This window comes from Peromyscus leucopus, chromosome 14, assembly GCF_004664715.2.
Source record: "Peromyscus leucopus breed LL Stock chromosome 14, UCI_PerLeu_2.1, whole genome shotgun sequence".
Lineage (NCBI taxonomy): Eukaryota > Metazoa > Chordata > Mammalia > Rodentia > Cricetidae > Peromyscus > Peromyscus leucopus.
The window spans coordinates 26,762,061-26,788,264 of record NC_051075.1 but is presented as its reverse complement, the minus strand read 5'-3'; the positions used below and the strand labels follow the sequence as shown (position 1 = coordinate 26,788,264).

General features: G+C 38.7%; 1 protein-coding gene across 1 annotated transcript in view; it reads right to left on the bottom strand.

Moving 5' to 3' along the window:
• The window catches only part of Ttc6 (tetratricopeptide repeat domain 6), a 194,777-nt gene that overhangs the window by 41,583 nt on the left and 126,990 nt on the right, over positions 1-26,204 (bottom strand). The window contains exons 15-21 of the mRNA XM_028869755.2: positions 24,805-24,941; positions 12,128-12,297; positions 9,713-9,833; positions 7,809-7,959; positions 3,741-3,823; positions 2,106-2,182; positions 965-1,125 (exon numbers count right to left, since the gene is read on the bottom strand). Coding sequence (XP_028725588.1) covers positions 965-1,125; positions 2,106-2,182; positions 3,741-3,823; positions 7,809-7,959; positions 9,713-9,833; positions 12,128-12,297; positions 24,805-24,941 — 900 coding nt within the window. The remainder of the gene's footprint in view (positions 1-964; positions 1,126-2,105; positions 2,183-3,740; positions 3,824-7,808; positions 7,960-9,712; positions 9,834-12,127; positions 12,298-24,804; positions 24,942-26,204) is intronic.

Below are 26,204 nucleotides of genomic sequence, written 5' to 3'. Positions count from 1 at the left end.
GTTTCTCTATCTCTCTATCTCTGTCATATCTCTGTCTCTGTCTTTGTCTCTGTCTATCTCTCTCTATCACTACTTCCATACTGGTTTCTGGAGAAGTCATTTTCTTTTTTTCTTGTTTTTTTGTTTTTGTTTTTGTTTTGTTTTGTTTTGGGTTTTTTTTGTGGTTTTTTTTTTTTTTTTTTTTTTTTTTTTTTTTTTTTTTTTTGGTTTTTCGAGACAGGGTTTCTCTGTGTAGCTTTGCGCCTTTCCTGGAACTCACTCTGTAGCCCAGGCTGGCCTCGAACTCACAGAGATCTGCCTGGCTCTGCCTCCCGGGTGCTGGAATTAAAGGTGTGCACCACCACTGCCCAGCGAGAAGTCATTTTCTTGAGAACTTTGAAGACCTTTCACATATCCCACAGGCATTCATTCCCCAGGAGGACAAAGTCACACCCACTCATTTTTACATGAGATTCCTGCTCTACTTGGGCTTCTGCTGGGGTCCCTAAAGAACAACACCCATAAACTTCTAGAAATACTCTGATTTGGTTATATTTTATAAGGTGTATATTTAAACGTCTACCTCACTGCTCAGTTTAGAGCTCTTGCCACATTCTTAGGTATTTATTACAGTAACAACATAGTTACAGATGCTAAAATTTGTATTCTTTTCCCATCGCTAAAAAAAAAAAAAAAAAAAAAAAAAAAAAAAAAAAAAAAAAAAAAAAAAAAAAAACAGTGACTTTGAAATGTGTTGCCACAGTGAGGTGTCTGTGCATAGATTAACTGAGTCTTTTGTTCTGAGATCCACAGGCCACAGAGGTGTTAGTTAGATGGTATTCCCATCTGACAGCTCAGATAGGGAAGTATCTTCTTCCAAGGCCGTATCATTTCATTTTGTAAAAATACTTAAAGGGCACTCCCTGAGTATAACATGTACATTCCATTACTAAGTTTAAGAAACATCAGTCAACAGAGTGTTCACCTTGATTTTCTTAGCCTTCATTTGGGCTTTTGCCAAGAGTGCGAAAGTGGAGATCTCTGGTCTACTGGCTATGACCCCTTCCAAGACATGAATGGCCTTGTCATGGTTTTCACAAAAGGAGTAAATGAGTGCTTGCTGTATTGGTGTCAGCTCAATGAGACCTGAAAGCAAAGGGGAGTTCATAGTGTCTCTGCTGGGTAGCAAGGGTTTAGAATGTAATCATTTTAAGGGAGTCATTCAGTATCATATTTTTGCAACATCAAATGATTAATCAACACCATACCAAAACCTTCTATTAACATAAAACAAAGTTATTACAATTACAAACCAAAAAGAGTAAAATTATAAGCCTGGTATTGTAGCAGGAATCTTAAAAGTTCTTATTAATAAAATCAAACCTGAGGCGAGTTATTTGGGTCCATGCTGGTAGATCAGAGAGACAGAACATGCCACAGCTAACCTCACCTGGTCAACTTCTCAGCTGGTCTTGTCTCCTCAGACTGGAGGCCTCTGAGTTCTCATCCGGAGTGGGTCTCAGCTGAATTACTGCTCTAAAGCCTGAATGCTTAACCAGCCAAAATCTTAAACAGCCAAATGCCTCTAGTTTCTGGTCCTCACGCCTTATATATCTTTTTGCTTTCTACCACCACTCACTGGGATTAAAGGCTGGCTTTCTGGGATTAAAGGCGTGTCACCATGCTTGGCTATTTCCAATGTGGCCTTGAACTCACAGAGATCCAGAGGGATTTCTGTCTCTGGAATGCTAGGATTAAAGGCGTGTGCTATCACTGCCTAACTAGTGGCTTATCTGTTCTCTGACCCCAGATAAGTTTATTAAGGTACACAATATTTTGGGGAACACAATACCACCACATGGTGTATATATATATATATATATATATATATATATATATATATATATATATATATATAGAGAGAGAGAGAGAGAGAGAAAGAGAGAGAGTGCTCTCACAAACGTCTCCAAACTCTGAATCACTGTACAAGGTGATTATGTAAAAATAGACTGAATTTTCAGACTCTTTGTCTTTCAAGTGAATTCTTCATCTACCAATATCAATATATAGTAAAAAAAAAAATGGAGAAATATTTAACATTTTTATTTTGAATTAGTTGTATTTACCTTTGTTCATTTCTGCTACTTGATAAATAGTGAGCTTTGCAAGATCATGACACTTCATCATAAGAAGGTATTGTCCCCTGGAAGAAATGACAGCTGTCAATCTAAGCAGAGAAAAGGTAGTTAGTCCGTGGGCTTTTAAAACTTTCACCGGGGCCGTTGTGTGTATAAAGCACATTCTGATTGCTGTAGCCCGACACTTCTCTCATCTCCCTCCACCCCATGTCACCTCCCTCCTTTCTGATGCCCGTTTCACACTTGCTCTTTTTCTGCTCTGCTATTGTCGTCGTTTTCAGACTCACTGTTTGACCAGCATCCTCCATGTGACCATGGGTTTAAAACTCATTGGAACATGGGCTCCTCGGTTGGGCACCCAAGTGAAACAAATGATTGCTTTCCCCCAGAATCTATCAGTAGCCAGGTTAGTTCAGCAGGGTAAAATAGGGTCCTTTAAAGCCCTCCAGATCACGAGTGACTGTTGATTGCCCAGTCTTTGTGGGTTCATTGCAGACTGAAATGGTTGTGCCATGCCCAGAAGATAACATTTCACAGACGTTCTCCCCATCTTCCAGATCTTAAAGTCTTTCCACCCAGCAATTCTATGATAATCCCTGAGCCTAAGAGGGGGTGGTGTAAACATCCTGCTCAGAGCTAAACACTCATTCATCCAAGTAAGTTTTCAAAGTAAAGTTAATAATGCTACTTAATTTTTTATGATTATAAAACATTCACTCATTTATACAAGTATACATGAAATCCATTTTAAAATTGTAGAGTTGTTTGTTTTGTTTTGGCTTTTGGTATTTTGAGGCAGGGACTCTATGTAGTGCTGGCTGTCTTAGAACTTGCTATATAGACTAAGCTGGCCTCGAACTCAGAGAGATCATCTCTCTGCCTCTCTCTCTCTCTCTCTCTCTCTCTCTCTCTCTCTCTCTCTCTCTCTCTCTCTCTCTCTCTGTGTGTGTGTGTGTGTGTGTGTGTGTGTGTGTGTGTGTGTGTGTGTGTGTCTTTCTCTGTCCCTCTCTTCTCTACCTCTCTGATTCTCTGCCTTTTCCTCCAAGTGCTGGGATTAAAGGCATGCACTACCATACCTGGCAAAATTAAACAGTTTTTAAAAGTCCAAAAACACAAAGTGTTAAAACACAAAATACATCTTTATCAGAAAGTATGTCCCATTGCATTTTCCCAGGCCTATTAATCTTGGAACATTATATTTTGGAGATCAATATCTTACAAAAGGTCTCTATAGCAAATTCTACTAAATTTGAAAAACAGTTTTGAGAGCTACATTTTTTTATCCAATTGGCAGAGGGTTCGATTTAGTACCGTGGATACAAACAGAACCAATGATCAAAAGGTACTGACTCTGAGGGGGTATTGCTGTCTACATAGCAAGTCATCTAGAAAGGTCTCCAAGACCCTCACTCTCAGAAACTGTTCTTCAGTGTAAGAGAACAGCAAGGGGAATGGTATGGTTGTCTTAGCATTTAAAAAGAAACAAGAAATGCATGTTGAGAGGTAGACGCTGTTTGGAGATTAGACGTAAAATAAAGAGACTGGAAGAGTAAATAGTGGGGTACCAAGAGTTAACTAAGATGTCAAGTTACCCCAAGAAGAATTCAGTTTCTGTGCTCATACCTTATTATATATAGCTGGATTCCATCTGGCTGGAGGTGGATAGCACGAGATAATTCACACACTGCCCTTTTCAACTTGTGCAGCTGTTGAGTGATAAACAGAAATGTGTTTTCTGGTTGAAGCATCACCTTCTGATGCTTAGCCCCTCCCACAACTTCTTGCAGAATTTTTGTAGAATCTCATCCAAAAATACTCGATTTTCCTTTCTGCTTGTTTTTGGTTATTTCTTTTATTTTTTTGAGATTATAATATAATTACATCTTTCCCCCTTTCCTTCCCACCCTCCCAGTCCTCCCATATAACCCTCCTTACTCTTTTTCAAATGCAAGGCCTCTTTTTTCATTAATTGTTGTTACATATGTGTGTGTATAAATGCAAAAAGTATACATAGTTTCCTTAACTCACCAAAGCAAATATAATTCACAAAATCAAAAAAGAAGTCTTATGATTCACTTTAATTTTCAAGAATGGTCACAAATACCCATTCACATATCATTTTACACTCATGTATGTGATATATTGTAGTATACATATGTTATGGGAATTCTGTTATTGTCATGGTCCGTTATCCAATTAAATAGGATATTTGACTCAAGAGCCAAGTTCACATTCAGGTGGCCAGAATGGATCAAAGAGTTCTTGGAGGGCCAAGGAAAAGAGAGAGTGGCCCCAAGGAGAACAGTCAGGGACAGAAGGGAGCACAGGCCTCTTTGGAGTCAGAGGGCAGATGGTGGCGGGTGCATCCAGGCACTAGTAACTGTCTTGGGTTCTAATCTTACATTTGTCATTAAGTTTTATAATTAACAAACAGTAAAAGTAACCCCTTCAGGTCTATGCTTCTCTTTCACTTAACTTTTCTCCCTCAACTTTTTAACATCTATTTCACTAAATTTCACATAGTTAATAAACCAGCATACAAAAGGTGACATAAGAAGTAGAAGTAAATTCCACTACATCCACTATATATACATTCCACACATCCACCATAAAAATAAGATGGAGAAACAGACTTGAAACAAAATAGATCAGTGAATGTGAATGGATTAAAGAAAAAAATATAAGAACAGTGTAAAAAGAGGTCCATTTGAGAGTCACATGGAAAGTAAACATTTATTCTATCCTTAATAACGGTCACAGAACCATACCTTAAATTCCCACACATTCAAAGACAAACACCAACCACCACTGAAGACATTGCCAATGTAGCACTACACAAACCCAGAAAAATTAGGCCAAACAACCTAGAACTGCCATAAATATGATGGTAGGGTGTGGCTAAAAGAAGGCCATGAACTAACTTATACACAAATAAAGGGAAGTGAAATAGCACAGACTATTTGAAGAAAATAATTGGGTAGAATTAAGAGGAAATCCAAGAGATGGGATTTGTTTACCAAATTCGAGAATTTCTGCGAAACTTCTTGACCTGCCCTTGTTCTGTCTGCACAATTAACGAACTGCTGACACGTTCACACTGGCGTACCTGGTTGTACCAAATGTCCAGGTTGGTATTAGTTACTTTCCTCCGTCCTGTGATCTAATACTTGAGAAAGCACTGTAAGGGGGAAGAACTGGGTTTGACTTGTGCTTTGAAAAGATAACAGTCACTCATGGTGGAGCTTAAGGCTGGGATACCTCTCAACACAACAGGCCAGGGAGCTGAGACCTGACAGGAAGTGGGGTCAGGATATAAAAACCCCAAGAACCATGTTGTGAGGCACTTCCTCTAGGGAGGTTTTACCTCATTAAGAGTCCACAATCTCCCATAACAGCACCACCAATTGAGAACCAAGTGTCCAAACATATGAGCCATTTTACATTTAAACCATAACATTCCATCCTCGGCTCCACACACCTGGTCTCATCTCATAATACAAAACTCGTTCAGTGTGACTCCAAAACTTCTGACTGTCTCACATTTCCGATAATATTGAAAAGTCAGAAGCTTCAAAGTCAAGAAAATTTGTTAGTTGTAGGACTCTTAAGAGCTATTAAAAAAAAAACTGAAAGCAAAAAACTGCATACTTTCCATATTCAATGGTATGGAGTAAACATTCCCCTTTACACACACACGCACACACACACACACACACACACACACACACACACACACACAAAGTTGAGCGGGATACAGCAAGAAAACCATCAGACCAAAGCAAACCTGAACTGTAGCACAGCAAATACCAGTCCTAAAGCTTCATGTCCAACATCTGGGACTGCTGAGAGCATCTTCTATGCTCCAAAAAGTTTGGGTAGCCTTGCACCTCTGGCTGCACATGAAAGAGACCACCTGTGGCTCAGGAGGTCTCTTCGATGGGACAGCGGCACTTGCGTCTGGACGTTTTCTCAGGAGAACAGCCCATGTTTCTGACAGCTCCAATAGAAAGTCTCCTCTGCAATTTGGGCTTTGCCTCCACTGCTTCAAAAACAGCTCCACGTTTCAGGAGCTCCATGCTACCTGTTGCCTGCTCAACAGCTTTCTGGACCCTTGGTGCAAACTTTTACAGTAGCCTTGCTTTTACGTTTTGCATGCCTGCAAAACCAGAACTGCAAGGACTTGGGTCTGAGTGGCTGCAGGAGCTGGGTGGACACAGAAAAACTCCAACTACACTTCAGCCACATGGTTCTAGAGTTAAAGACAGAAGAAAGGAGCTATGAATTTCCCCCTCAACACTAAAGAAAGCTGCTAAGACCAGGCACATGTTCAGGGTGACCCTGAAAGGAGGCCTAAAGAGGCCATTGTGTGAAGCTGTGAAGTTGTGTGGGTTGCCTTGGAGACCCCAAGATGTTAGAGATGCCAGAATTGTGGGATACCTGCCAAGGAGAGCTGCTAACAGGGAGTTGAAACAGCCCAAGAGAAAGAAGTGTGCTGCAGTGAACAAAGCTGAAAGGAATTGGACCTGAAGAGCGTTTTGACATCAGACATGGAGATGCAGAGTTTGGAGTTTGCCCAGCTGGTTTTTGGTCTTGCTTTGGTCCAGTATTTCCTCACTGTGCTCCTTTTCCTATGTTTTGGAATGGTAATGTATATCCTGTGCCATTATATGTTGGAAGTATGTGATCTGCTTTTGGATTTTGATTTTACAGGGGGATTATAGTTAAGAGATTGCCATGAGTCTCAGAAGAGATGTTGGGCTTTGGACTTTAAAACAATTTGAGACTGTTACAGAGTATGGAGACTTGAAATTAGACTGAATGCATTTTGCATTGTGATATTCTTACAAGCTTATGAGGGCTAGGGAGTGGATTGTGGTAGTTCAAATGTAATTGGTCTCCATAATTTCATAGGGAGTGGCACTATTAGGAGGTGTGGTTTCGTTGGAGTACATATAGCCTTATTGAAGGAAATATGTCACTGTGGGGGTGGGCTTTGAGTTCTCATATATGCCCAAGCCACGCCCAATGCCTCAGTCTACTTCCTGTTGCCTGCATATCAACATGCAGCAGCTCCTCCAGCAGCATGTCTGCCTGCATGCCACCATGCTCCCCGTCATGATAATAGATTAAACCTCTGAAACTGTAAGCTGACACTTCAGTTAAATATTCTCCTTTATAAGAGTGGCCATGGTCATGGTGTCTTTTCACAGCAACAGAAACCCTAAGACATCATTTCATATACAAGCCTCATTCTATGAACCTACAAACTTAACCTGTACCTACAACATACATACACAGAATTAGACCAACAGACTCTAAAAGGCTAACAGTAGCTTTCCCCAGCAAACAAAATTATGGGCAACTTTAAAGCTACTGATTTTCAGAAAGTTCCTCATCATTTATTCTTATTTGCATAAAACACATTAACTACAATAGCTGTATGTTGTTTTATATAAACAATGTAAAACATGTGCTAGAGATAGTATAAAAATGAAAATGGACACTTGATAAGAAGAGGCTTTGTAAATAATAATAGTTAACTGTATCTGCTTAATAGATATTGCTTATAAATCCATAAACCTCTATGGTTAGCTGAAAAAAAGATTATATTCATATATTATAAATTACATTGATAAATATCTAAAAAATTAAAATAATTTTTTAAATTCAAGATCACCAAGTCTTAAATACCTTATGATAGGTTTCTGCTCTACAAATATAGCTTTGAATAAATAAAGGATCAACTTTAATAGCCTCAGTAAATTTCAAAAAGGCTTCAGTGTAATTATCCAGGTATAGTAGATATATGAGGCCAATATTTATATAAGCCAAAGTAGCAGTTCTAAAAAGAAACCAAGAAAGTAAAATTTTTTAGAAATTTAAATTTATTTACATTGTTCTTCAATTATTAAAAAGCTAATGAAATATATGAGTCAATTGCAATCAGATATTCTTAGTATTTTACTAAAGCAATGAAATTACTTTACTGTGGTCTCTTAAAAAATAGAAGCATGGGTGGTTGGGAAGGTGGGAAAGAACTGAGAGGAGGTGGGGGAAGGGAAACCATGATTGGAATACATTGTATGGAAAAACTTATTTTCAATAAAAAGTAGGAACATTCTTAATAAAAGACTTAGTAGTGAATTAACAATTAGAGAGTCTATACTGGGAATGGAAACGATAGTCTCCTAGACTCTTAGCAAAATTTGACTTAATCTTGAGTTAACATTGAATCAATGATTACTGTTCCTCAACTCAAAAGTCTTTGCCTGAGGTCAGGAGAAATAGTGAAAAGCAGCCATTGTAAGGTTTGATGGTTTTCAATGAAAAAAGAAATCCTCTCCACAGGGGTATATATAAAATAGCTTTTCAATAGCAAATAAATGTTGTTTTCTCTCCTATGATCAAGTGGTTATTAGTATGGGGATGGCCTTAGATATTACTCTGTTCAGTGTGCCCTAAAGACAAGGACAGTGCTTGTCCTGTAAACCCGCGCCCATGGAAGCCCTGGGTGCTGGAGAGCAAGGGTCCGTCCACCCACCTGCTGACCTTATAGCCCAAACATCACTCTGCCTCCCTAAGCACCCCCAAAAAAACCCACTGTGGTCCTCAGAGGCCTACAGGTGTTACTCCCCGAGTTCAACGTTTTTATTTGAGAGCTGTCTGCTAGGCTGCACAGAGATAGCATGATTTTTTTTTTTAACCCTTTCTGAAAACTTCCATGTTTTTCTTTTGAGGTTATAATATAATCGTAGCATTTTTCGCTTCCCTTCCAAGCCCTCCCATTCTCGATCTCTTCCAAAATTCTGGCCACTTTCTTCATTAACTGTTATTATCTATACACATGTATTTTATCTGCATACATGAATCCATAGCATATATATTCCTAAAAATGACTTGCTGAGTCTGTATAATGTTACATGTATATATATTTTCAAGGATGATCATTTGGTATTAGGTAATTAGTTGGGGTTTTCTCCCACTCTCAGCCTTCCTTGGTTTTCTGTAACAACTTCCATTTTAATGAGTAATGCATTGGAGAGGAGAATTATTCAATTAAAATATATGTTGTAAAGCTGGATTTTTGGCTTGTCTAACTTTCAATTTGTGCCTCTTCCTTGTCCTGTTGGCTAAATGGCAATGGATTTTCTTTTGATTTATTGAACAACATGAAGTCAAGAGTTCCAAACACGAGGTCTTTGCTTCCACTGAGTTGGATAGTGTATGTAACAATGAAGGAAACAACAGCTATTTTGTCATTATTTTAAAACTTGATGACAGTTGTCCAGTGACTTAACATCAAAAAAGCTGTAGCCTACATGTCCTCAAGCCCACTCTAGTCACTTTTTAACTTCATACTGTGAATTTAAGTCTTCTCAGATCTTCGCAATCTCTAAATTTTGCAAAGCAACTGAAATGATCAAGTCTTAGTTGACTGGTAAACTTATTCGAGTGTTATTCTAATTCTAGTGTGACTTTATAATTACAGTTTCATTTTCTACAACGTTACCAATAGTGAGGGGCAAGCTTTCTTTTCTTTTATTTTTTTCCTGATTTTATATAAGAGTGAAGTAAAGATGAAAAGACAGACTTACCTTTCCAGAGAAATAACAGTTTCAAAATCACAAATTGCCAGCATCCAAAGTTTTAGTTGTGTATAGAGTATGCCCCGATGGAGAAAGCAATTAAGATTGTCATATCCATCATTTATGAGAGCTGAAGATATAAAGTATATACCTTGATTTCTAAACAATCATACGAGTTACATTTCAGACCACACCCTTCCTATTGTTTTCCCTTATTTAACAATCCAAAAACAATGTATCTATGACGAGTGTGCCCATTTGGTGGGTGAAAATAATACATATTTTTAAAATATTGCTAACTGCCAGGTGGTGGCAGCACACACCTTTAATCCCAGCACTCAGGAGGCAGTAGCAGGCAGATCTCTGTGAGTTCAAGACCAGCCTGGTCTAGAGTGAGTTCCCGGACAGCCAGGGATATGCAGAGAAACCCTGTCTGAAAGAATAGGAAAAGAAATGCTAACTAGTAACACTGTGGCTATTATGGCTCATAAATTCCTTAGAGCTGGTGGCAGACTCAGACACTCCACTCATTTTACAAATGAAGCGATTAAGGTCCAAAGGAGCACAGTGCACTGACGAGGACTAAGACATAAGTCAATGGCAAAGGCCCATCTAGAATGTAACCCTTGCTCACAGTGGCTTCTTATTATCTCAAAGACACTAAGGACTGAAGAACAGGTGTGGGTGTACTGGTTCAGAAAAGGCATATGGCAGATGCCAGGTCTATTTATCTACAGTGATAGGTTGAGGCTATTGAAGGCGAGAACATGGGGGTGGGCAAATTGACTACATATCCCAATTGAAGTGGGCAACTTGGATATATACTGCAAACAACAGAAACAAGAGGACAAAACAACGTCCACTGCAGATGAGTGGTCCTCACCAGTACCCAGCTTAGAGGTCACCTGACAAGTTTCTGGGTTTATTAACTCCCCTTTACTTTCAAAACCATGATAGTGAAACAGACAGGCTTTTGTAAGATTCAATGCATATCTACTAAGCTTCTCAAGTCCATTCTGGATTGAGAGGTAACATTTTATACACACATGAACACACACACACACACACACACACACACACACACACACACACACGCTTCTCTATACTAGATTTGAGAAACTTTAGCCATCATTAGAGCCTGAAGGCATTCTCACTGCTCAGTTCTCAGTATGATTGGCCGGCAAGGAAAAGCTCTGTTGTGATACTGGTAGGAAAACTATTCGTATAGAAAAAAAAAATTGAGTGATTTAACTATTCTAGACTTTGTTTATATCAGTAAAATTTGGGTGATGATAATAAATTCTTCATACCATTATTTGAGTACTCTATGGAAGTAGTCCATATAGAGTATCCACAATAGTGCCCAGACAGTATTAAAGTGGCCCATAAATGTCAAACATTATCAGCACAGAGCCTTGTTTTTATAGTGGATTATTTAGATCCTTGAGGTAATGTATAGGAAAGGGTTAGGCTAAAACCAGGGCTGTCTGCTCTGAATAACTCAATAGTAGAGATTTTGAATTGTTACGACAGCTTCCAACATGGAGGCTGATGGGGGCAATATAAGAGTAAAGCTTCAGAGGAAGAACAGAGGAGAGGATTCTCTGGGTAGACCAGACCCGGGGAGTCGGATGAGCCTACGGCACTCTTCAAACCGGAAGCGCTGGGTGACAGAGCCCCCTTCATACACACAGCACCTCTGCTTTGGTGCCACACTGAGACATGAGGCCTGAACTGAGAAAAGGCAAATCAGAGGGAGCGAAGGCCACAGCAAGCAAAGGAGGAGAGAAGACCGAGTCAGCTATGAGCAGAAAGTAGAGGCCAAGATAAAAAGAGAAGGGAGCAGCAATCTTCCGCCCTCTTTCCCAAGAACCCTTGGGAACAGACATGAAACATGAGGTGCCTCTCAGCATACATGAGACATTTAGGGGGATGGGATGATGTCGCAGTAAAGTGCTTGCCTTGAAGCACAGGGACCCAAGTTCTTTCCCCAGAGCCCACGGGGAAAAGGAAGGCAAACTTGGCATGATAGCACGTGCTGTTGGCAATCTCAGTGTTGGGGAGACGGAAGAGAGTGGACCCCTAGATTTGCTGGCCACAGAACCTAGCCTATTTAGTGAGGCCAGTGAAGGACCATGTTACAAAACAAAATTAAATTAGATTTAAAAGAATGGGGAAGAAAAAATAATAAAATTTTTAAAATTAGTCAACTCCTGAAGTTGTCCTCCGGTCTCTACACGCATGTGCTCCCATGCACACAGGTGAACCACACATGTACACAAGACGGATATTCTTAAGTATGTACATATTCACAGTACTGGACATTAATCTACATATTACATGAGTGAACAAGTATTAGCATTCTCTTCTAGGAAACAGCTGCTGATCCTTGTAGCAGACTCTCACATACACGGCGCTCAGTACCTGACACACTGTAGTCCTGCAGTGCTCTGTAAGGATTGGTCTTCCTAAATAAGCAGGCTCTGTAGTACAGTGCTAACCAGTTGTTAGGATCTAAGTGGATGGCAACAGAAAAGTCTTGGGTTGCTTGTTTATAAAAAGACCTTTTAGAATATGCTCTCCCTCGGTTTGTCCTAGAAAAAGAAAAACATTTTAATGTGTACTACAAAATAAATAGTCTCTCTTTTTGTTAAATCTACCGCCTAATTTCTGATTCTTTCTCTTTACTTTTCAAAGGAGTTTAGTTGTGATGTTGTTGTCAAGACAACATAAAATTTACAGGGGACACTTGTTACATAATTATATGCTTATTAATTGCATCTGTAAGGTAGCTGAATGGTTATTAACTTTAACTCATTTCTTTTACAGGGAGATAACTTTTTTAAATCCCTTCAAAAAGTCATTCTTTATTATGGATCTATTCTGGGTGCTCTTTTTTTTTAAAAAAAAAATAAGGAATAACATTGGCACAAAAGGATTGAGGTGGAGAGAAGTATGAAAGTTAGGTCAAGGTATTATAAGATGGGCCTGTCTTATCACAAAGACACATTTGTTATTTTAAAGTGTTTGTCTTTATCCCATTAGCCAATGGGGGCCACTGAGAAAAGCTTGCAAGACTAGTGACCATTATTTTTGTGATAGTCAAAGCTCAGGACTCCAGAGCTAGGAATGGCATAGTATAGTACCCGAGGTACGAGTTCAAAAAGTGATTGAAATGCTGATTCAGTAGGAATGAAAATAGCATCAGCAGTCCTGTCCTTGGAGAATTAACATGGATTGGTGGCATGCTATGAGAGCCCCTCAAAAGGTTGATGCTGTCAGAACTTTGAGAATCAGCCGAGTAGCACACACTTTTAAATCCCCATACTTGGGAAGCAGAGGCAGGAGGATCTCTGGTCTACAAGGTCAGATCCAGGCCAGTCAGTGCTTCATAGAGAGACCCTGTCTCAAAGAATAACATGTATGATATTTTTACATATGGGTCACTCAGCCTGGCCTTTCTTCTATAGAAATTAGAGAAAAATATTGTAGATCTTTTACTTTTCAATTTTATGTATGTACTTTAAACTGGAAATAAATGATGTTGTTTGTAACCACAAAAAAAAGAGTAAATATAAAATTTTGATTTGTTAGGACATGAATGAGACATTTCTTAAAGATAAAGTATTCTTTCTTCAAGGGTCTCAAGATGCCTGCTGCTTTCAAAAGACCTCTATTGGACAGAAGTAAATCCAAAGGTGATTTCCTTCTAACTTTTAAAGAACAAAAATATATCAAATAAGAAGTACTCAGTGTTCAGATCCTCTCTCACCCCAGTACTAAAAGGGCATGCTCCTAAGAGAAGATGGGAGTGAGTCTTACTTCTCTTTGATAAAGTAGAAAAGTCCTGAAATAAAATTCAGATTACAAAATAGAAAGAAATAAAAGAAAATAATCCATGGCAACAACTAATTCTGGAAAAGGGGGCTATCTACATCGAGAATGAACTTAGAGCCACATCTCTTATGTTGCTTAAACATCAATTCCAGGTGGATTGAAGATGTTCACAGAAGGCCTGAAATATAAAATTGCTAGAGAAAAAAATTCAGATAGCACAAATGCAGGCATAGATAAAGACTTTTTAAAATTAGATCACACTTAGGAAATAAGGCTGGCAACTGACAAATAGGAGCTAATGAAATTTTAAAATTCTGTATGGCAAAGGAAATAGTTAATTGATTAAAGAGACAACCTGGCAAATAGGAGGTAATCTTTGCTGGCTATGCATCTGGCTATACAGGATGAATGTATAGAACATATAAAGAGCTTAAAAGAAAAAAAAACCTAATCAAAAAATGGACTAAAGAACTAAATAATTCTCGAGAAAATAGTCAACAAATATTTTTATTTACTTTATTCTTACTTCTTTTATTTTTGAGATTATAATTACACCTTTCCCCCTTCCTTTTTCTCCCTTCAAACCCCTGCATACACCCTTCTTTGCTCTCTTTAAAGTCATGGCTTTTTTTTTCATTAATTGCTGTTGTATGTACACACACACACACACACACACACACATTCCTACAATCCTTAGAGACTCTATCTTAGTCCTGCTCAGAATGGCTATTATCAGGAATACAAATTATAATAATTTCCAATAAGGACCCTGAGTAAGAAGAACTCTACTCATTGTTGGTAGGAGTGTAAATTGATGATTGTAAATTGCTCAGTTTCAGATATTCTGTTACCCCAGGACAAAAAGGTATGACACCAGCCTAAATACGATGAACAACTTCCTAGAAATACACCAACTACCAAAATTGGCTCAATAAGAAAAAGATAGCCCTTATAGAGCACTGACAAGTGAAGAGACTGAATTAGTAATTTTAAAAACATAGCTGGAACCAGAGGGTCCATAGATAAATTCGACCAAATATTAAAGAATCAGCCTGTCCTTTCTTTACTCGCTCAATAAATGAAAGACTTACTCGGCCATTTACCAATGTTTCCCCATTATCAAAGCCACAAAAGACAACACAAGAAATCTACAGACCAGTTTACACTAATTTATATATATTACACTAATATACATTTAAATCATCAACAAAATACTAGAAAACTGAATGTAACCGCATATTAAAAGAATTATACATGATCAGCAAATAGGATTTCCTAATAATACAGGGGTCATTAATCTTTATGTAAATAAATCATATACTACATCAGATAGATGCTGTGGGATGGTCTGTATGTCAAATTGCTCTCATTGGTCAATAAATAAAACACTGATTGGCCAGTGGCCAGGCAGGAAGTATAGGCGGGACTAACAGAGAGGAGAATTAAGAGAACAGGAAGGCAGGGGGAGACACTGCCAGCCGCTGCCATGACAAGCAGCATGTGACATGTGAAGATGCCGGTAAGCCACGAGCCATGTGGCAAGGTACAGATTTATAGAAATGGGTTAATTTAAGATATAAGAACAGTTAGCAAGAAGCCTGCCACAGCCATACAGTTTGTAAATAATATAAGCATCTGTGTATTTATTTTATAAGTGGACTGTCGGACTGCCGGGGCTTGGTAGACCCGGAGAAAAAATTCTCCAGCTACAGATAGATAGATAGATAGATAGATAGATAGATAGATAGATAGACAGAAAAATTCTCCAGTTACAGATAGATAAATAGATGGATGGATGGATGGGTGGATAGATGAATGGATGGACAGAATGATGGATAGATAGACAGACAGATAGATGAAATAAGTCAAATCTAAATTGAGGGAGAATCAGAAAAAAACTGACAAAAGCAGCCGGGCGGTGGTGGCGCACGCCTTTAATCCCAGCACTCGGGAGGCAGAGGCAGGCGGATCTCTGTGAGTTTGAGGCCAGCCTGGTCTCCAAAGCGAGTTCCAGGAAAGGCGCAAAGCTAAAAAAAAAAAAAAAAAAAAAAAAAAAAAAAAAAAAAAAAACTGACAAAAGCAAACAAAAATATGATCTAAAATTAAAATTTATATAAGTATATTAATATGAGAATATAAAGACAATGGAAAAGAAACACATCTCATAATATATCTATGTAATTAATGTGTAGAATTAGTAAAGTAAGTGGGGGAAGTATCATTCTGCAAATACTATGTGGGTCATTGGTTCCCATCTGAAAAAAAGCTGTCCCTACCTCATAATACACTTCAACACAGATCTAAAAATTTTTAAAGTAACTTTTAAAATAATTATAAGAAACTGGAGAGATGACTCAGTAGTCAAAAGTATTGGCTGCTCTTCCAGAGGACCAGAGTTTGATTCCCAGCACCCACATAATGACTCACAACGATCTGGAACCCCAGTTTCAGGAGACCTGATGTCCCCTTCTGGCCTCTGAGGACACTAGGCATGCATGTGGTACACAGACATACTCATGCTTATAAAATGCCCAAACACATCAAAAGAAAATTAAATTTAAAAAGTTACATTAGTCTGTGGGTAAATTATTTATCTGATCTCAAAGGAGAGATCCATTTTCTAAAATTAAAGAAGCTGACAAAAGATTGATAAATTTGAGTCCATAAAAACATTTCATTCTTTAGATTAAAATTCATTCTCTTCATCTGGTGAGATGGTCAACCATGTAATTGTATTTGCTTCGAGCCTAACAACCTGGAATCAATCACTGGGACCCACATGTAGAAGGACAGACTCCACAGCATGTTCTCAGACCTCTGCACATTGACTATCACACACACACACACACACACACACACACACACACACACACACAATGTATCTATACATTTTTAACCCATTCCCCTCACACTCACAAACACCTTTTATGTCTTCTTAATAGCTATTTCTCACAGGTGTGTGATGACTTGTCGATGTGGTTTTAGCTGGAAATTTTCTAGTTAGCAGGGACACTGAAGTTGTTCATGTCTATTACCAATTTTTGTTCATTATGCTTTGAGGAATATGTACGTGGGTCCTGTACCCATCTTTCAAGTCAAATTATTTTCTTGTTACTCAATCATTTGAGTTCCTTGTGTATCCTGGATATTAGCCCTTTATGAGATGTGTGGATTGCAAATATTTCCACTCTGTGATATACATATATATACAATTCAGCCTTCACAAAGAAAGAAGTTGTGTCAAATTTAACACCAGGAATCAAGCTGGAGACATTATGCTAAGTGAAATAAATCAAGCAGGAAATGACAAATATGCCATGACTTGACTTTGTAGAACCTAAATGTGGTAAGCTGGTAAAAGCAGAGAGTAGAGTCCTGGCTACCACAGGCTGGAGTGCAGAGTGGATGAATAAAGAAAGATGCTGGCCAAAGGGTACAAGGGATCAGTCAGGAGAGATAAGATCCATGTATCTACAGCATGGTGATTACAGTTAAAAGTTATGGGTTGTATGTTTCAAAATAACTGAAAGAATTGACAGTCACCATAAAGAAAGATGGATGTAATGTGATAGGCATGTTAGTTTGATTTAATTATTACAAATGAATGCATACCCCATTTCACTTTGTGCCCGTGTTTACAAGTATTATTAAAAATTAAAATGAAATTACATTTGAAAATTAATACACAAAGCTTAATAAGGCATAACTATATTTCAAACAAAGTGCACATACAAATTGAAAATATCTAAATTTAAAATAATGTAGAAATAAGAGTAATATAAGAAAAACACTGAAAAGGTCAATAAAAATTTGGAGTTCATTGCTTCCCTATTCATAATATCCAGAAATTGGAAAAAACTTAGATGTCCCTCATCAGATGAACAGATAAAGAAAATATGATATATTTACACAATTGAATATTACTCAACTGTTAAACAAATAATGTCATGAAATTTGCAGATAAATGGATAGAACTATAAGAAAACCATCCTCGATGAGGTAAACCAGACCCAGAAAAACAAATATGGTATGTATCCACATTATATGTGGATATCAGCTGTTAAGTCGATGATTAGCAAGCTACAATCTGTAGAACCACAGGGGTAAGGTATAGAGTAAGATTGGGCGGGGACAGATAGAGCTCCCTAGGAAAGGGAAATAGAATACATACTTATGGATGGCTGGGGTGGGGGCTAGAATAGGATCAAATGGGGAGGGGAATGGAAGAGGGGGATGAGGGAGGGAATATGGAAAGAGTCAGCTAAGATTAAAGGCCACTTGACAGGTGGTATGGAAACATAATACAGTAGGAGTTTATATACACATATATATACACATATATAAAATGGTATATATATATTTATATATATATATATATAATTATATTTTTCTTGTGCTTTTTCTTAGGATTGTTTCCTTCTGTTTCTTTTGTCTTACTCCTATGTGTTATCTTTTGTTTTATCTTATTATATTCTATTTTATGTTATTATAATCCCTTCGAAGCCTGCTTGTTTTCTTTTTTTTTTTTTTTTTTTATTTTACAACATCATTTATTTCAACATAATAGCCACAGATTCCCCTGTTCTCCCACTCTCGCCCCCCTTCCCCCTTCCCCCATCCCACCCCCCATTCTCACCTCCTCCAGATCAAAGTCTCCCCCGAGGACCGGGATCGACCTGGTAGACTCAGTCCAGCCAGGACCAGTCCCCCCCTCCCAGACCGAGCCAAGTGTCCCTGCATATGTCCCCCGATTCAAACAGTCAACTCATGCAACAAGCCCAGGACCCGGCACTAACACACGGCTGCCTCCCAAACAGATCAAGCCAAATGACTGTCTCACCCGTTCAGGGGGCCTGATGCAGTTGGGGGCCCCTCAGCCTTTGGTTCATAGATCCTGTGCTTCCATTCGTTTGGCTATTTGTCCCTGTGCTTTATCCAACCCTGGCTTCAACAATTCTCGCTCATATAAACCCTCTTCTTTCTCACTAATTAGACTCCCAGTGCTCCACCAGGGGCCCAGCCATGGATGTCTGCATCCAGATTCCTCAGACCTTCCTTGGATGGGGTTTATGGCACAACTATCAGGGTGTCTGGCCATCCCATCACCAGAGTAGGTCAGTTCCTGCCGTCTCTCGTCCATTGCCAGCAGTCTTTTCTGGCAGTATCTTTGTGGATCTCCGTGGGCCTCCCTAGCTCTCTGCTTCCTCCCCTTCTCATGTGGTCTTCATTTACCATGGTCTCCTATTCGTTGTTCTCCCTCTCTTTTCTTGATCCAGCTAGGATCTCCCACTCTCTTTCCCTCGACCGTCGCTCTTCATTGTTCCCACTCATGACCAGGCTGTTCATGTAGATCTCATCCATTTCTCCATGTCTTTTTTGGGGTCCCGTTTTCCAGGTAGCCTCACTGGTGATGTGAGTAGCAGTTCAGTCATCCTTGTTCCACATCTAGTATCTTCCTATGAGTGGGTACATACCATATTTGTCTTTCTGAGTCTGGGTCACCTCACTCAGGATGATTTTTTCTAGATCCATCCATTTGTCTGCAAACCGTATGATGTCATTGTTTTTCTCTGCTGAGTAGTATTCCATTGTGTATATGTGCCACAATTTCTTTATCCATTCTTCAGTTGAAGGGCATCTAGGTTGTTTCCAGGTTTTGGCTATTACAAACAATGCTGATATGAACATAGCTGAGCAAGTGCTCTTGTGGTATGATTGAGCATTTCTTGGGTATATGCCCAAAAGTGGTATAGCTGGATCTTGGGGGAGATTGATTCCCAATTTTCTAAGAAAGCGCCATATTGATTTCCAAAGTGGTTGTACAAGCTTGCATTCCCACCAGCAGTGGAGGAGAGTTCCTCTAGCTCCACAACCTCTCCAGCATAAAGTGTCTTCAGTGTTTTTGATCTTAGCCATTCTGACAGGCGTAAGGTGGTATCTCAGAGTTGTTTTGAGTTGCATTTCCCTGATGATTAGGGATGTTGAGCAGTTCCTTAAATGTCTTTCAGCCATTTGGGTTTCCTCTGTTGAGAATTCTCTGTTTAATTCTAAAGCCCATTTCTCAATTGGACTGTTGGTCGTTTTGATGTCTAATTTCTTGAGTTCCTTATATATTCTGGATATCAGTCCTCTGTCACCTGTGGGGTTGGTGAAGATCTTTTCCCATTCAGTAGGCTGTCGCTTTGCCTTGTTGACCGTATCCTTTGCTCTACAAAAGCTTCTCAGTTTCAGGAGGTCCCATTGATTGATTGTTTGTCTCAGTGTCTGCGCTACTGGTGTTATATTTAGGAAGTGATCTCCTATGCCAATGCGTTCAAGATTACTTCCTACTTTCTCTTCTAGCAGGTTTAGAGTAGCTGGATTTATGTTGAGGTCTTTGATCCACTTGGACTTAAGTTTTGTGCACGGTGACAGATATGGATCTATTTGCAGCCTTCTACACGTTGATATCCAGTTATGCCAGCACCATTTGTTGAAGATGCTTTCTTTTTTCCATTGTACACTTTTGGCTTCTTTGTCAAAAATTATATGTCCATAGGTGTGTGGGTTAATATCAGGGTCTTCAATTCGATTCCATTGGTCCACATGTCGGTTTTTATGCCAATACCAAGCTGTTTTTATTACTGTAGCTCTATAGTAGAGCTTGAAGTTAGGGATTGTGATGCCTCCAGAAGTTGTTTTATTGTACAGGTTTCTTTTAGCTATTCTGGGTTTTTTGTTTTTCCATATGAAGTTGAGTATTATTCTTTCCAGGTCTGTGAAGAATTGTGTTGGTATTTTGATGGGGATTGCATTGAATCTGTATATTGCTTTTGGTAAGATTGCCATTTTTACTATGTTAACCCTGCCTATCCATGAGCATGGGAGATCTTTCCATTTTCTGACATCTTCTTCAATTTCTTTTTTCAGGGACTTAAAGTTCTTGTCATATAGGTCCTTCACTTGCTTGGTTAGTGTTACCCCAAGGTATTTTATGTCATTTTTGGCTATTGTAAAGGGTGATGTATCTCTAATTGCCTTCTCATCTTCTTTGTCCATTGTATATAGGAAGGCTACTGATTTTTTTGAGTTGATCTTGTATCCTGCTATGTTGCTGAAGGTGTTTATAAGCTTTATCAATTCCTGGGTGGAATCTTTGGGGTCACTCAAGTATACTATCATGTCATCTGCAAATAGGGAAAGCTTGACTTCTTCCTTTCCAATTTGTATCCCCTTAATCTCCTTATGTTGTCTTATTGCTCTGGCTAGAACTTCAAGTACTATATTGAATAAGTATGGGGAGAGTGGACAGCCTTGCCTCGTTCCTGATTTTAGTGGAATTGCTTTGAGTTTCTCTCCATTTAATTTGATGTTGGCTGTTGGTTTGCTATATATTGCCTTTATTATGTTTAGGTATGTTCCCCGTATTCCTGATCGCTCCAAGACTTTTATCATGAAGGGTGCTGGATTTTGTCAAATGCCTTTTCTGCTTCTAGTGAGATGATCATGTGGTTTTTTTCTTTGAGTTTGTTTATATGGTGTATTACATTGATGGACTTTCGTATGTTGAACCACCCTTGCATCCCTGGATGAAGCCTACTTGATCATGGTGGATAATTGTTCTGATGTGTTCTTGGAGTCTGTTTGCCAATATTTTATTGAGTATTTTTGCATCAATGTTCATGAGGGAGATCGGTCTGTAGTTCTCTTTCTTTGTTGTATCCTTGTTTGGTTTAGGAATCAGGGTAATTGTAGCCTCATAAAAGGAGTTTGGTAATGTTCCTTCTGTTTCTATTATGTGGAACAATTTAGAGAGTATTGGTATTAACTCTTCTTTGAAGATCTGGTAGAATTCTGCGCTGAAACCATCTGATCCTGGGCTTTTTTTGGTTGGGAGACTTTTAATGACTGTTTCTATTTCCTTAGGGGTTATTGGGCTATTTAAATAGTTTATCTGGTCTTGATTTAACTTAGGTATGTGGTACTTATCCAGAAAAATGTCCATTTCTTTTAGGTTTTCCAGTTTTGTGGAGTAGAGGTTTTTGAAATATGACCTTATAATTCTCTGGATTTCCTCAATGTCTGTTGTTATGTCCCCTTTTCATTTCTGATTTTGTTGATTTGGATTCTCTCTCTCTGTCTTTTGGTTAGTTTGGATAAGGGCTTGTCTATCTTGTTGATTTTCTCAAAGAACCAACTCTTTGTTTCATTAATTTTTTGTATTATTCTCTTAGTTTCTAATTTATTAATTTCCCCTCTCACTTTGATAATTTCCTGGCGTCTATTCTTCCTGGGAGACTTTGCTTCTTCTTGTTCTAGAGCTTTCAGGTGTGCTGTTAAGTCACTAGTGTGAGATTTCTCCAACTTCTTTATGTGTGCATTTAGTGCTATGAATTTCCCTCTTAGCACTGCTTTCATTGTGTCCCATAAGTTTGGGTATGTGGTGTCTTCATTTTCATTGATCTCTAGGAAGTCTTTAATTTCTTTCTTTATTTCTTCCTTAACCCATTGGTGATTTAGTTGAGCATTATTCAGTTTCCATGAGAAAGTAGGTTTTCTGTAGTTTTTGTTGTTGTTGAGATCTAACTTTAACCCATGGTGGTCTGATAGAACACAGGAGGTTATTCTAATTGTTTTGTATCTGTTGAGATATGCTTTGTGGCCAAGTATGTGGTCAATTTTAGAGAAAGTTCCATGGGGTGCTGAGAAGAATGTATATTCTTTCTTGTTAGGATGGAATGTTCTGTAGATATCTATTAGATCCAATTGGGTCATGATATCAGTTAAGTCCTTTATTTCTCTGTTAAGTTTCGATTTGGGAGATCTGTCCAGTGGTGAAAGTGGGGTGTTGAGATCTCCCACTATTAATGTGTGGGGTTTTATATGTGGTTTAAGTTTTAGTAATGTTTCTTTTACATATGTGGGTGCCCTTGTGTTTGGGGCATAAATGTTCAGAATTGAAACTTCATCTTGGTGGATCTTTCCTGTGATGAATATGTAATGTCCTTCTTTATCTCTTTTGATTGATTTTAGTTTGAAGTCTATTTTGTTGGATATCAGTATGGCTACCCCTGCTTGTTTCTTAAGACCATTTGATTGGAAAGTCTTTTCCCAGCCTTTTATTCTTAGGTAGTGTCTGTCTTTGAATTTGAGATGTGTTTCTTGTATGCAGCAGAAAGTTGGGTTCTGCTTTCGTATCCATTCTGTAAGTCTATGTCTTTTTATAGGTGAATTAAGTCCGTTGATATTAAGGGATATTAACGACCAGTGATTGTTCATCCCTGTCATTTTTGGTGGTAGTGTGTGTGTACTTCCCTTCTTTGGGGTTTACTGTTGTGGCTTTATCTATTGCCTGTGTTTTCGAGTGTGTATCTGACTTCCTTAGGTTGGAATTTTCCTTCTAGTGCTTTCTGTAGGGCTGGGTTTGTGGATAGGTATTGTTTAAATCTGGCTTTGTCTTCGAATGTCTTGTTCCTTCCGTCTATGATGATTGAAAGTTTTGCTGGGTATATTAGTCTGGGCTGACATCCATGGTTTCTTAGTGTCTGCATTACATCTGTCCAGGTCCTTCTGGCTTTCAAAGTCTCCATTGAGAAATCGGGTGTTATTCTGATGGGTTTACCTTTATAGGTCACTTGGCCTTTTTCCTTGGCTGCTCTTAATATTCTTTCTTTATTCTGTACATTTAGTTGTTTAATTATTATGTGTCGAGGGACTTTTTTTGGGGGTCTAGTCTGTTTGGTGTTCTATAGGCTTCTTGTATCTTCATAGGCATTTCCTTCTTTAAGTTGGGAAAGTTTTCTTCTATAATTTTGTTGAATATATTTTCTGTGCCTTTGAGTTGGTATTCTTCACCTTCTTCTATCCCTATAATTCGTAGGTTTGGTCTTTTCATGGTGTCCCAGATTTCTTGGACATTTTGGTTCATGACTTTGTTGGCTTTAGTGTTTCCTTCAACTGATGAAACTATTTCTTCTACTGTATCTTCAATGCCAGAAATCCTCTCTTCCACCTCTTGCATTCTGTTGGTTATACTTGCATCCGAAGTTCCTGATCTTTTACTCAGGGTTTCTATTTCCAGCATTCCCTCTGTTTGTGTCTTCTTTATTTTTTCAATTTCCTTTTTCAGTTCTTGGCCTGTTTCCTTTGTTTGTTTCATTGCTTTTTCATGATTTTCTTTCAGTGTTTTATTGTTTTCTTCCAGGACTTTAATGTTTTCTTCCAGGACTTTAATGTTTTCTTCCAGGAATTTATTTTTTTCTTGGAGGGCTTTATTGTTTTCTTCTAATTTGTTTGCTCTTTCCTCTAGTTGTTTATAGCGTTCTTCCAATTTCCTTGTCTTTTCCTCTACACAAGCCTCTACCTTCTTCATGAAGTTACTCATAAGGCTACTTTCTTCTGCTTCTTCCAATTTTGGTGTTCAGGTCTAGATGTTGGAGGCGGGCTAGGTTCTGGTGATGCTGTATTGCTCTTCATTTTGCTGTATGTACTTCTGCCTTGACGTCTGCCCATCTCCTTGTGGTTCTTTCTTCGTCTTATCAGTGTACTTGTTTCAGAAAGAGCTGACAGATTCAGGAAGACTCTCTCTTTTGTCCAAAAGGGAGTTCTCTTGTCCTACTCTCTGGTCCAGAAGGGAAGTCCGGGGCGGGCTCTGGTCCAGAGTGGCAATCGGGAGCAGGCTGGGAGCTGGGGGCCGGTCTCTAAGTCTCAGGAAGTGGCTGGAGTCACGGGCAGATGGGCGTGGGGGCAGGGCGCGGAGATTGCAGGGGCTGCCGGGGGGCTTGGAAAAGGGGATCCCTCCCGATGGGGCTAGAAGGGGAGCTGTCCGGTGGCCAGAACCGCCTGCTTGTTTTCTAATGAGAGACAGAAAGGGAATGGATCTGGATAAGACGGGAGGTGGGGAGGAACTGGGAGGAGAAGAGTGAGGGGAAATTGTAATCTTGGGGTATACTATATGAGAAAAAAATCTATTTTCATTAAAAGGAAAGAAACAATAAAATAAAATAGTGAAACTTAGTATACAAGCTACAATAAGATATTACAGAAATATATTTGAACAGATCTCTGTACTCAGTGGACACAAAGGTGACGAATGAAAAGGAAATGTAAAGAAGGAAATTACAGATGCTAAGCAATGCTTTATATGGTCGCAAAGTGGTTAGCACTTGGAAATGCAAAAAAAAAAAAAATAGCTTGACACTGAAATTAGCTCATTGTTTTAAAATGGCTGTCAGATTATGTGCAACATTTTTTCCTGAGAATTTTTCATCTAAAGTAATTCTTACCTTGCATGAGTATTTCGGGGCTCAAGTTTTAACAGAGCTGTAAAATCATATATGGCTCCAACCCAGTTTTCATTTTCAAAGCAATGCATTGCACGTTTCATCCATGCATCTGTTCTCTTGGGATCGAAGAAAATACACTAGAGTGGTGTGAGGATTCAAACATAACACACGATGAGGGGAAAAAAAAAACTAAAACAAGTGCATAGTCAACTTCAAGTTACACAAGACGAACGCACTTTCAGATTGGTGTTTAAGATTATATTAGGAAATGTACCATCGTCAAATTCTTGATGGGGAAATATCATCCACAAGTAAAGACAAACAGTAAATACAAGAAACCAAAGCTTTTGACTGCTGATGCTTTCCCTAATAAAAAAATTCCTGTGTCTCCTAGTAATGTCAGAAGCTACTCCCATTAAGTCTCACCCACCTGGTTGCCTAAACTTGAGCCAGAGGAGGACAGAAATAACAGACATGACTAGGTGGGTGGGGAAAGACCAGGAGGCTTCATCTGTACACAAAGAAGTACAGACAACTAAGGAAAGCTGAAAGCAGAAGAAATGGTCTTCCCCAGGGACGAGCACACCATTGGTTATCCAAGATCAAATGCTCAACCCTCACAAAATACATAGAAGTAACATTATACAGACTAAACAATTTGGAATACACACACACACACACACACACATGTCTATGCATGTGACAGCAATTAATGAAAAATGAGGCCCTGAATTTTAAAAAGACAAAGAAGGGATATGTGTGAGGGTTTGAGAAAAAAAAAAAGAGGGAAGGGGGAAATGATGTAATTATATTATAATCTCAAAAATAAGAGAATTGAAGAGTGGAGTTGCATTGTCTCCTATCATTCTGTCCTAACAGTAGGTGGTAGAGCTGAGCTGATTCAGCCATATAGACGATGGTTTCATCTCGTCCCTAATGTGAGAAGAAGAAATGAAATGGCAGAGACGTGGCTCACAATTACACACTGCCATGCGAAGCAGCAGAGGGCAGAGTCACCGTATGTTCAGCTGGGCCATGGCTTGCCAGTTGACGCTAGGGAGGAACTGCCGCACAGAGGAGTTTAAAGCAGATGTTTAAACAGGGATGTTTAAAGCAGAAAGAAACACACTAAGCAGATGGAGAATTGTTTGATTTCAGGTCGCTATATTCATCCATTGCTAAACTACTGGTGTCAGATGCAGAAAGTGAGGTGAATCAATAATTATTAATATTAAAATGTTTTCCTTTAATTTTGAGATTATAATTATATCATTTCTCCCTTCCCTTCCTTTCCTTCAAACCTTCCCATATATTCCTCCTTGCTCTCTTTCAAATTCATGATCTCTTTTTTCATTGTTACATGCATACACATACCTGTATATACATCTATGTATATATTC